Source organism: Bombina bombina, chromosome 7 (assembly GCF_027579735.1).
Source record: "Bombina bombina isolate aBomBom1 chromosome 7, aBomBom1.pri, whole genome shotgun sequence".
Lineage (NCBI taxonomy): Eukaryota > Metazoa > Chordata > Amphibia > Anura > Bombinatoridae > Bombina > Bombina bombina.
This window is the reverse complement of record NC_069505.1, coordinates 138399326-138412909: the sequence shown is the minus strand read 5'-3', so window position 1 is coordinate 138412909 and position 13584 is coordinate 138399326. Positions and strand designations below refer to the sequence as shown.

Sequence of the window (13584 nt, the reverse complement as noted above, 5' to 3'; positions counted from 1 at the left end):
GGCTGCACACATTTACATGTGTTAAGCTAGCTCCTAGTAATTGCATTACTGCTTGTGACTTACCAATTTCCCGGAGGACCGCAGGAGCTGTGGACGGACCATATGGCCCTGTCACATCCATGTGACTTACTATGTGTTTAACCTCTTTGCAAGGGTTAAAAATATGGTTTTAGAAAGCAAAAGGACAATTAAAAAATGTTCTAAAACACTTGAAAATGTTTTCTCTGCACTCTTATGTTCCTTTAATTAATATTTATACTCGAGTCCTTCCAATATATGTAATATGCATGAACATGGTACAGGACCAGAAATGTTGATGTGTTTGGTCCATCTTTCTTTGAAACAGAGACACAGTTTCTAAGCACATTTTTTTTTCTTAGGTATCAGTTTTTATTATGAACAATGACTGGATGAGTCGGTTAAAAACAACAAATGACAAAGGGAGACTTGTTAAGTCTCAATGAGAAGTGTACAGCAGTCAATGCCCAAACATTAACTAGAGATAGGAAAAATGTAGAGACAAATGCCCAAAAATATCTTGCTGTCCATGCCAATAACCTGAGCCAATTCATCAAGATACAAAAACCTCATATTCTTATGAAACTTGCAACGGATGGGTGACAATATGAACATGTATCTTTGCATTCATCCTCCCCCTTCTGGGGCGCCAGAGCCAGTAACTGATGAGTAGAACTCTTCAAGAACAAGGAACTGTTTCGGTCTGATTAGAATGTGTGGCCGGATGCCTGCAATGTAATCTGTAGCATAATTCGGTTTCCACTTGTGTCTCTATTAAATGAAACAAATAAGTTAATACATGTTAAGCTTTTAGAAGTATTTCAAACACTATTGTATATAAAAGTAAGTAATCAGCCCTTCTGTTATAAATTAAACGAACAGTAAAGTAAAAATTAAAATGTCATAGTCTAGACAGAACATGCAATAACTCTCTAATGTACTTTTAGTATCAAATTTGCTTTGTTCTCTTGATACCCTTTGTTGAAGTGCATATTTTAGTGGGCTCATAGGACCTCAGGAGAGTACATTTTTCTTTAACACTATATGGCAGATAGATTATACAAACAGGAGTCTGTAGACATCAGTATACATCTAAAACTTTGGGGCTTTGTTAGGAGTCTGAAGTTTTGTAATTTATAGGGCCGTTAGGACGGCATGGAAGAATAGCCTATTCCTATATGGGATTGCCAGCTGGTGGGGACGTGCCTAGTGTCATAGGCACTCCCCCTGACCCGATTCCATCATTGAAATTACATGAACGATCGCGTAATTTCAATTTTTACTCATTAGTTTACTTCGGAACTTTGTTTCGATGTAGATAAATGAGTCCCGGCAGGAAGGGTGTACAGAGATTAAATGTGTCTACAATTCTGTGTATACACAAACACTGAAACATAGAGGCAATGTCTAGAACAGAATGAAAAGACACAGAGACAGCAGAAAAGTGAAAACTGTAGACAAAAAAAAAAAAGAAGGAGATGAGAGACAGCAGAGAAGAATAGGGTTGTCTGTGTAAACAAAATGCACTTTAATAAGGCAGAGGGCCCTATTATCTAAAGCTTTCTAAAAAATCTCACCAGTACGATCAAGCCCTGTCTGAATTCTATAACAGCAGTTTTTACCTTGAGAACAGTGTGTTTGCAAAGGGGTTTTCCCTGCTTTTAAAAGTATGTGAAGGCAATTTATACATTACAATAGGGCTCATAAAAAAAATCATACAATAAATGAACGAAAATGTTCTGGAAAAATTAAAAAAATTGTATTGGAATTACATAGTAAAAACCCAATCTAAGGCACACAGTAGAATTTGTAATAAAACTGCTCATTAAAAAAAAAGTAGTAACATTTGTATTTATAATACAAAATTTGAAGTGTATTGTTTTTCTTATTGTAAAATGAATTTCCCCACCACTGCTAGTGGGATAAAAAGTAGAGGTTCTATTGCTGTAGCTGAAATTTCTCCACCAGGTCTGGCGTATTCTGTAAACATTTTCCCCCTGCAGCTGTCACTGTTTTTTCTCGTAAACTGAAAAGCGGTGATTTTGTGTCAAAATATGCAAAACACTTATTAGCCTAATAGAAAAACATGTATATGAATATAGGGTGCTTTTACGTTATTATACACTGAATGCAGAGCAATTTAATTTGTATTTTTAAAGTTCGCCCCTTGTTCCCTGCTAAATTTGATCTCTCTAACTATGTTTCCCTTACCAGCGAGCTTCATCACTTTTTGTGAGAGACATCTTGAGGGCAGCCCCTGAGAGTGAGTGTCATGGGGTTTTTCACATCTGTCCTGACAAGGTTTTGCTCACCGGGCCCACAGTCTCTCCTAAGAGATACACGAGTATGCCAGTGAAGTTCAGTTAAGAATAAACGTAAGCACTGTATCTACCCTAAACTGAATTTCTTTAGCTGGCTCTCGTTTACAAAGCTTTTCTATGCTCACTACAGCATTGCATTTTTTAGTATAGGTAGTGTATTTAACCAATAGAAGCAGCTATTTCAGGAACAAAATAAATGTAAAGGTGATATTTGTAGACCACTCTATTAGGTAAAATTGATGTATTAAAAAAGGGAAGAAAATTTCACAATGCAATGTCCCTTTAATCAACCTGGCTTGAAAATTTCCCTCCATCTATATAATATACTGACAAACAAAAAACTCAAATAACTCATATACATTTGGTGTCCTGTTCATTTCTTTTAATTATCTTCTACGAAACAACATTGTCTCACCTGTATTAAATAGGCGGCTACCATGGTGGCACTGCGGGAGCGCCCTGCCTTGCAGTGAATATAAACGCTATTACCTGTTGATATGCAATGAATAATAAGAACAGATAGAATTAAGATTTAGATTTAACAACAGTAATGGTTAACTCTCACTGTAGGATATAGCATAGAAAACATATGCACATGGCAATCAAGTATAGAAAAACTATAACCAAAAAGTTGTCACTGGATTCCCAAAGGACTTTGTGGTTTTGTAATTATTTCCACACGTATTTTTTCTTAATTAAGAAAATGGTATTAACTGAGAACTGAAGTTCACTTTTAATCTGTTAATGGCCTAGAATAAATGCTTGCCCATAACCCAAAGTTTTTGGGCTGGGGCATAAGAGGTTAAAGTATACTGTAAAATTGCTTTTCTCTTAATGTATTTCCAATGACTTGTTATGCCAGCTGCAAAGTATAGACTGTATGAGAAATTGCATTTTCAGGTTTATTTGTGTATATGAAATTGTTGGTTTTGTGCTTTGAAACTACAGCCTATTACAATTGGTTGAGCTTGCATGTAAAATGATATCATGTTGTGTACACATTATCATTTTGTGTATGCACATATGCTTCCTTATCTTATATTTGTCTGTAAATCAAAGCTCAATACTTAGAGAGAACAATTGAAAATTATAATGTAATTGTATAGCGCTGCGGAATCTGTTGGCGCTCTACAAATAACCGATAATAATAATTAGTTATCTCTTCTACTCCTCACTAGGAGTGTAATTTCTTCTGCTGGCTGTGTTTACATAGCCTGTCAATATAGCCTGGAAACTTTCAGTATAGGTAAGGATACCACAGGCTAAATTAGCTATTTCAAATGACAAAATAAGTTTAAAGGAGCTAGTTGTAAAAAAATGTAATACACTCCAGCAGGTAAAATGGATCATTGGAAAAAAATTCAAAGGGAAAAGTATTTGGGTAAACTGACCCTTTTATCTCTCTATGAGACTAATACCAATCAATCAAAAGTTCATAGTAATATTCTAGAGAAGTGACTACAGCATTACCCATTTGCTGATGCTTGTGAACAAATTCCGCTCCTTTCTTTAAATTTTCCAAGCTGGGAACTCCCATGTAATCTACAGTACTAAGACGCAGCTGTTCAACACCCAAGGCTCGCCACTCCTGCAATGGGCGTAAAGTGAGAGACAGAAATGAAATTCACTGTGTTCCTTTATCAGAATTAGATATAATTTACGTGAGAAAAAAAAATACGTTTTAAAATGAGAGAAACATTTACTTCATGTTTATATTTGATAGAGAGAAAAAGAACGTAATATTATGTAGGGGGAAATTAGACAAACTTCCTTTTGGGATTTTCTATGTGAATCCCCAATATAAAATCTTTCACTGGCTCCAAAAAAGGTCTCCTCATTAAAGGGATATGAAACCCAAGAAAAAAACTATTTTCTGATTCAGACAGAGCATACAAATTTTAAAAATATTCCCAATTTACTTCTATTATCAAATTTGCTTTGTTCTCATGATATTCTTTGTTGAAGAGATACCTAGGTAGGCGTCTGGAGCACTACATGACAGGAAATATTGCTGCCATCTAGTGCTCTTCCAAATGGTTAACATTCTTTCAAAACTACTGCCATACAGTGTTCGACATACGTGCATGCTCCTAAACTTACATCCCTTTTTTTTTTTTTTAAAAAGTACAAAGAACGAAAAAAAAAATTCATAAAAGAAGTGCATGTTATTTTATCACTATAATGACCCTTTCATCTAGGCACCTTCAAAGACTCAAACAAAGTCATCAACTCCTGTCAGCGTCAGTTTCTGTTTTGAACCAGCAAAGCTTAAATGCTCCCAAACTGTACTTTAACTATGTGTTTAACATATTTGCAGGAGTTGAAACTCATATGTATTCATAGTTTTTTCTTCTTCTTTTCAGGTATAGATTTCTAAGAAAAAATATATATATTTTTGCTTCAGAAAATGGCTCAAAAGTATAATCTAAAATATACCACAGAAGTGGATTGCAGCCTGATGTCCAAAATTCCAAATACTTTATTTGCCCCCTGGTGGTGTATGAGAACCTGTCAACTTGAAAATTTCTCACCTCAGCAGAGTGACACAGTAGTCTGGTTTCATATTCCTCATTCATCGTTATGACTCCACGAACATTCTCTTCATTAAGCAACTACAGGGGGGAAAAACGGATTTTTAGCCAGGAATTAATACTGGAGAAGGTAACTATTCCATTATTCACAAACTGAGCTTAAAAAAGGGACAGTAAATTGTATTAAGCACTACATAGTAATAAATACTGTGCATAATACAGTTGATCCTCATGAGGTCTTACAAAATCCTACTGCTGTTAACAAGTTAACTAACCCCAGTAGACACTTTTCAAACCACTGCCCCCATTACTGCCAAATATTTTGTAATCTAGGATGCAGCAGGTAGCACAGCCAATCAGATATCATGTCACATGACATATTAAAAGTAATTAGAACACACTTCTGTACTCCGGCTGCTCCAGCTCCAATCTTCCCAACCTGCCAGCCAAAATTATTTTATGATTCAAACGCAGCATATAATTTTAAAGAAATTTCCAGTTTATTTATATTATCTAATGTGCTTTGTAATCATAGTATCCATTACTAAAAAGCATACCTAAGTAGGCTCAGGAAAAGCAGTGCACTACTGGGAGCTAGCAGATGATTGGTGGTTGCAAATATATACCTTTTGACACTGGCTCACCTGATGTGTTCAACTAGATCCCAGAGTCTATTACTGCTCTTTCAACAATGGATGCAAGGAGAATGAAGATAATTTGATAATATATGTAAATAGGAAAGTTGTTTAAATGTGTATGCTCTGACTAAATCATAAAAGAAATAAAATGGTTTTTCATGTCTCTAAATAAAGATATGAGTCTGTTACCTCCTGCGGCAAACCATGTATCACTTTTATGGACACAGGAAAAACACTGTGTGTTGTTTTTTTAATTATCATTATTTTTATTAAAGGCCTTCAAGGAATGTGTGTAGAATCGGCACAGTATACATCACATGAATATTCTATTAGTCAAAGGGTTAAATTCACCAAGAGGACAAATAACTCTCCAATTTATATATAATCTTGTATAGTAGCTTCACTAAAGTAAATCCTCTCAGTCTCCATAAGAAAAAAAAATGTAATTCTGTTTTTCTTTGATAAGTGATTTAAATCCAGGACAGTTAGTGTTACTGCACAAGAGAAAAGTACAGAAGAAATAGTTTAATTTATATTTTATATTAGGATACTTATGGAGCTGTGCTATCACTGGGTGTGTTTTCTAGCATTATGCTCTAGGCCGCTGGTTTTCAAACCTGTTCTCAGGTCTCCCTAACAGGCCACATTTTGAGGATATCGGAACTGGTGCACAGGTGAAATAATCAGCTGATTAGTAAACATGGTTATTTTTACCTGCTCTCATCCTAGGTAATCCTGAAAACCTGGCCTGTTGGGGAGGCTTGAGAACAGATTTGAAAACCAGTGCCTAGGTATACATACAAACATATTTTACACCTCATGATGTGTATGTCTTCAAATTTGACCTTTATATTTAAAGTAAAAAAAATTAAAATCCAGTGGAACCTTGCAAAAAATGTATGTCTGGGCCCAAATGACACCAAGGTACACATGATTCACTGACCTTGGTACAATGTAGTCTATATTTTATTGTTAACATGCAGGAATGTAACAACAAGCTAAACAGGTGTTTTAGGGTCATTTTGAAATAGATAAATTAAAATGTATAAGCAGTGCATTACTATATCAGCGGCCCAGCTACACATCTTAGCTTAGATTGTTCTGCCATGTTCATATCTATTGTAAAACAAGTCTCCAGGAAAGGTTGTTGGCTTAGTATGCTGCACCATTTAGAACAAACATGTATCTGTAAACAAAACATTGTAGCCAGCGTCTGCAAGCTCTGTGACTGATGTAAATGCATGAACATGTTGGCTTTAGTGACTTATAATTAGCATGTTGCTCAATGCTTCTCCCACAAACAAGATACCCCTAATTTGACTACAGTCACGTGATAAAGTGCGCATGCTCACTTACACTAGGGCTCATTCCCCGGAAGGGCAAAGCACCAAGGATCACGGTCTCATCAATCCTATTGTACCACTTCCGATGGGTTACGTGTTTCATGAGGACGTTATAGAGTAAACTTGGATAAAATGCTGCCCGCGCTGCAACCGACATCAGTGTCATGTCTGCTGTCTCCTGAGTTGTTATATTGGATTCTGTCACCGAACTTTCTCCGTCATGTTTCATTCTTGCATCTCCGCCTATTTCCTGATTTTGCTGTCACTTTTACAGTTGGGACCGGAAGTAAAGTTTACGCCATGCTTTTTGAGGGCAACATTGCCTAAACATAAGTAGTTTGGGCACATTTGATTTGGCTGCATTAGCTTTGTTGTTGTTAAAGTGCTTCTTAAATATCTGGCGTTTAGTGGGCAGTGACCGGTTCCAATTAATTTATTTTATCAAATTTACTTTGTTATTTTAGTATCCTTTGTTGAAAAGCGTTTAGGAGTGTGAGTGTGTCTGGCACAATATATGGGAGCAGTTTTATAGCAAGAGCACTAGATGGCAGCAGTGTTTGGTTTCATACTATCTACCTAGTTATCCTCTTCAACAAAGAATATCATGAGAAATAATCAGATTTGATCATAGAAGCAAATGTTGGGTTTCGTGTCTCTTTAAAGGGACAGTCTAGTCAAAATTAAACTTTCATTATTCAGATAGAACATGCAATTTTAATCACCTTTTCAATTTACTTTTATCATCAAATTTGCTTTTTTTCTCTTGGTATTCTTAGTTTAAACTAAAACTAGGTAGGCTCATATGTTAATTTCTAAGCCCTTGAGGGCTGCCTCTTATCACATGCTTTTTAAATTGCTTTTCACAACAAGAGACTGAAAGTACACGTGGGCCATATAGATAGAACTGTGTTCAGGCACAGAAAGTTATTTAAGATTTAGCAAAACACCATGCTAAATGCAAGTCAATAGATAATAAATAAAAAATCATGTGATCAGGGGGCTGTCAGAAGGTTCTTGCACTATATACAAAGTACTGCAATACTGTGGAATGGGTAATAAAGGGATTATGTGTCTTTTAAAACAATAACAATTCTATTGTAGACTGTCCCTGAACCTATTGCCACCTGGTGGTGAGGTCCTGCATAGGGAAGTGAAGTAGGTTAATTACAGTGATAGGGTTAGATCTCATAGAGACCAACGAGTTGTCAGGTTCTTTATAGGGATGGAAACTAGACTGCTGATAATACCATGGCTCTGTTGCTCCATAGTTAAAGGGACACTCTAGTCAAAATTAAACATTCATGATTCAGATAGAGCAAGCAATTTTAAACAACTTTCCAATTTACTTCCATTAACAAAATGTGCAGTCTTTTTATATTTACACTTTTTGAGTCGCCAGCTCGTACTGAGCATGTGCAAGAATGCACTGCATATAGGTATATGCATTTGTGATTGGCTGATGGCTGTCACATGATACAGGGGGAGTGGAAATAGACATAACTTTGCAATTCATTTAACAAAAATCTACTACTCATTTGAAGTTCAGACTAAGTGCTATTGCATTGTCTTCTTATCATGCATTTGTTAATTATGCAAATCTACTGTATTGACTGGTCCTTTAAGGGATAGTAAAGTCAAAATTGAATTTTTATGATTCAGATAGAGCGTGCCATTATAAACAAGTCTCCAATTTACTTATTTTATCTACTGTCCTTCATTCTCATGGTATCCGTTGTTGAAATGTATACCTAGGTCGACTCAGGAGCAGCAATGCACTACTGGGAGCTAGCTGAAATTGGTGGCTTCAGATATGTATTTTGTAATTGCCACACCCAATCTGTTCAGCTAGCTCCCGGTAGTACATTGCTGCTTCTTTAACATAGGATACCAAGAGAATGAAACAAATTTGATAAAATAAGTAAATTGGAAAGTTATTTAAAAGTGTATGCTCTGTCTGAATCATGAAAGAAGCCAAAAGTTAATAGCAGTTTCATGACCCAGTAGCAAACATCTCAGCCCCATTCATAACAGCAGACATCATTTTATACACCATTAGTAGATATATGCACATTTGTGATATTGCCTCCCTAGCTCTTGAGGGATAGCAAATTCTTGGCCCATGGGTCACATGCAGTCCTCTGCACTAGTTTTGTGCCCCCTGGGGAAAAAGTGTAACTAAGAATGATTGGCATAGTTTTTGTGGCCCCATTAGAAAACAAAACTAAAAATGTGGGCTTTCTGTACTTAAAGTGTGTGCAAACAAGGCGGCAACACATCAAAAAGAAGCCCTCAGGAGGAAATTACAGTAGACATGTTAGGAAGTTGACCATCACTGCTCTGAATAATAACATCCCTCGCAATCTACAGTATTTGATATCTCTGAGTCACTAAGGCAAACAGAACATAACATATATACAAACTGATATAGTTAATTATAACATTGAATTGCTTCTTGTGATGACTCAGATTAAAAACTATAACCAAGAGAAAAATTCCAAAGATCTTTGATCAAATAGGATACAGATACCTTCTAAAATTTCCCAGATCCAGTCTGGGATTTTGAGATTTGAATTGGAGGGACCTGTGGGCAAATTGTAATTGTCCAGTGAGAGGAATTATTGTAGACAGGGCAGATCTGCATGGTGTTCTGTGGGCCAGTTGGCCATGGCACAGGGCTGGGCATGTCAAGATCGAGGTCGGCTGATATATTGGGTGGCCTATAGTTTAAAGGGACAGTACATAGTAAAATTAGTTTTGTTCTTTTAATCTACAGCCTATTGAATAATATAAGATCTCATTTATTTGAAATAATTTTTTATTGATATTTAAACAATACAAAAGAATAAACAAGACCTTCACAGAAGACATAGCCACTTAATGACAGATAGATCAATGAGACCAATATTAGTAGACAGTAACTAAGATTTCCTAAAAGCATTTAAAACATTTACATTTGTATCGCTATATAGATGGAATTACTTGGTCGATTACTCCTTAAACAACAGCTATCATGTATCTTGTCTGTCAGTTTGTCTGGGGGACCTGAGTGGGGTAAGGACACCCCCTCATTCCCATCTTAACCAAAAAAAATTATGAAGATCTTGAATACAAAGGGAGTACAGAGAAAAGTTGGGAAAATCAAAGGGGGAAGAGAAGAAGATAAGAGGGGAAGATGAAGAAGAGTAAGAAAATAGTGCCTTCCGACCATGACACACCCAGTGGAATTTTCATCAATAAGGATAATATTATGTTACATATTGTATATGTGCCTAATTCTATGTAAAATTTCGTCCCAGGGGGGAGCCCCCTCCTTCCAGTGACGGGCTATACATATACGTGTAGCTGTACATAAAATTTTGATAAATTGATTAATGTCTTTATTAAACTGCCTTAAGCGTACATTCAATAGGGCTTGGTTCATTGACAACTGAATGGGGCTATCTAGTATCCTACTTAAAAGGAGTGATAATTTATTCCAGATTATTTTAGAGTAAGAGCAGTCCCACCACATGTGTTTGTATGTACCTTCGACTTCACAACCACTGTAACAGAGCTTGGACCCCCGTTTAATGGAATGAGAGGTGATAATTGGATTGAGATACCATCTGAAAATTGTTTTAAGGCAATTTTCCTGCATGTCAGCACTCAACAGGCCTTTACTCGCATTATATATTAAGTTATTCCAGTCGGAAAATAAGATCTCATTTAGGGCTGCAACTAACGTCTATTTCCATAATCGAATAATCGGACGATTATTCTTCAGATTAATCAACTAATCGGATAAAAAAAAATATTTTTTCTCCTATATTTAAAATAAAATCCACATATTGAGTGTTACAAATATAAAACTAAAGACTACAACTTTACATTAACACAATATCCAATTTTTAAGCAGCAGAACACATTTTTATAATTAAGCAAAACAAAACCGCAAACTGTTTGAAAAGAGGTAGAACTAGAAGGAGACTATCACTGTTAATAATATTCTGTTATTCACTATTTCAGAAACTTTGCTTTGAAATGCAAAAATGTCAACATATACACATGCTCCTGGCTGAGGCTGGCTCTCTGTTTGCAAGATATTTTTGTCTACAGCAGCAAAGAAGTGCTCAGATGGTGCCTGAGATGCATAAGAAGGGTTTTGCCAATTTCTCAAAGGTGGGGTATTTATCTTTGTTAGCTCCACCAATACAAATTGTTTTCCTCCTTGGCAGGCGACCTCGCAAGCCAGGACTTCGTTCTAACATAAAAATATCTTAAATATCTATGTGCAATGGTAAATAACCAGCTATAAGATTAGGGAAAAAAAATATCTAGTCCACTCTTAAAATAACAAATATATACTTAGAGGTTAATGCTGGTACATATAACAATTTTATTTTAAAAAAACCAACTAACAATTTAAGTCAAAAGCGCTAGGGACTATATATCAATAATAGGACAAAGCCTTACACATTTATCTATACAGTACATCTAATCAGCAATAGCAAGCGATCCGCTAATAATTATGCTAACTGATAATAGTGCACATCAATTAAAAAAACTACTCCCATTAATCTAGTGCTGGGTGTAAATAAGAAGCTTGGCACTACAGGGAGTGCAGAATTATTAGGCAAATGAGTATTTTGACCACATCATCCTCTTTATGCATGTTGTCTTACTCCAAGCTGTATAGGCTCGAAAGCCTACTACCAATTAAGCATATTAGGTGATGTGCATCACTGTAATGAGAAGGGGTCTAATGACATCAACACCCTATATCAGGTGTGCATAATTATTAGGCAACTTCCTTTCCTTTGGCAAAATGGGTCAAAAGAAGGACTTGACAGGCTCAGAAAAGTCAAAAATAGTGAGATATCTTGCAGAGGGATGCAGCACTCTTAAAATTGCAAAGCTTCTGAAGCGTGATCATCGAACAATCAAGCGTTTCATTCAAAATAGTCAACAGGGTCGCAAGAAGCGTGTGGAAAAACCAAGGCACAAAATAACTGCCCATGAACTGAGAAAAGTCAAGCGTGCAGCTGCCAAGATGCCACTTGCCACCAGTTTGGCCATATTTCAGAGCTGCAACATCACTGGAGTGCCCAAAAGCACAAGGTGTGCAATACTCAGAGACATGGCCAAGGTAAGAAAGGCTGAAAGACGACCACCATTGAACAAGACACACAAGCTCAAACGTCTGGGCCAAGAAATATCTCAAGACTGATTTTTCTAAGGTTTTATGGACTGATGAAATGAGAGTGAGTCTTGATGGGCCAGATGGATGGGCCCGTGGCTGGATTGGTAAAGGGCAGAGAGCTCCAGTCCAACTCAGAAGCCAGCAAGGTGGAGGTGGAGTACTGGTTTGGGCTGGTATCATCAAAGATGAGCTTGTGGGGCCTTTTCGGGTTGAGGATGGAGTCAAGCTCAACTCCCAGTCCTACTGCCAGTTTCTGGAAGACACCTTCTTCAAGCAGTACAGGAAGAAGTCTGCATCCTTCAAGAAAAACATGATTTTCATGCAGGACAATGCTCCATCACACACGTCCAAGTACTCCACAGCGTGGCTGGCAAGAAAGGGTATAAAAGAAGAAAATTTAATGACATGGCCTCCTTGTTCACCTGATCTGAACCCCATTGAGAACCTGTGGTCCATCATCAAATGTGAGATTTACAAGGAGGGAAAACAGTACACCTCTCTGAACAGTGTCTGGGAGGCTGTGGTTGCTGCTGCACGCAATGTTGATGGTGAACAGATCAAAACACTGACAGAATCCATGGATGACAGGCTTTTGAGTGTCCTTGCAAAGAAAGGTGGCTATATTGGTCACTGATTTGTTTTTGTTTTGTTTTTGAATGTCAGAAATGTATATTTGTGAATGTTGAGATGTTATATTGGTTTCACTGGTAAAAATAAATAATTGAAATGGGTATATATTTGTTTTTTGTTAAGTTGCCTAATAATTATGCACAGTAATAGTCACCTGCACACACAGATATCCCCCTAAAATAGCTATAACTAAAAACAAACTAAAAACTACTTCCAAAACTATTCAGCTTTGATATTAATGAGTTTTTTGGGTTCATTGAGAACATGGTTGTTGTTCAATAATAAAATTAATCCTCAAAAATACAACTTGCCTAATAATTCTGCACTCCCTGTATATCATGTCCCAAATGACCTGATTTCATATAAAAAATCTAAACGATGACTCCTACTATTTCTGGGTTGCAATAAGCCAGGAGTAGTTGTAAACTTAAAAAGAAACTTATACTGTCTTGAAAAAGTGAAAAGTTTAGGCTAAGGACATAACCATAAAACACAATACCATGTTCAGGAGATCATCGGGGTGAAGTAGCTGGTGCCGTGTAAAAACCAACTAATCGTAAACCAACTAATCGATAATGAGATTAGTTGACGACAACTATTTTCATAATCGATTATTATTGATTATACCGATTAGTTGTTGCAGCTCTAAACTTATTATGTTATCACTTTGTGCACACACACATGCTTTCTTATCTTATATATTTTGTAAACTAAAGCTTAATACTTAGAGAGAACACTGGGAGTGTAATTTCTTCTGCTGACTGTGTTTACTTAGGCTTGTCGATAGCCTAGACTCCGGTATAGAAACTTTCAGTGTAGGTTGGGATTCCATACCCTCACACACACATTAGCCACCACCATCATATGTACTGGCAGACAGTCTGCCAGTATACAGTTTAGGGCTTTCTTTTTTCTTTAATATTA

General features: G+C 36.5%; 1 protein-coding gene across 1 annotated transcript; it reads right to left on the bottom strand.

The window, feature by feature from the left end:
* Positions 1 to 366: 366 nt before the first annotated feature.
* PTPMT1 (protein tyrosine phosphatase mitochondrial 1) lies at positions 367 to 7127 on the bottom strand. Its single transcript, XM_053688898.1, has 5 exons — positions 6865 to 7127; positions 4871 to 4951; positions 3810 to 3927; positions 2755 to 2828; positions 367 to 789 (listed from the first exon to the last, which is right to left on the bottom strand). The coding sequence occupies exons 1-5, from the start codon at positions 7078 to 7080 to the stop codon at positions 646 to 648; spliced, it is 633 nt and encodes a 210-aa protein (XP_053544873.1). The 5' UTR covers positions 7081 to 7127; the 3' UTR covers positions 367 to 645.
* Between the last annotated feature and the right edge of the window lie 6457 nt (positions 7128 to 13584).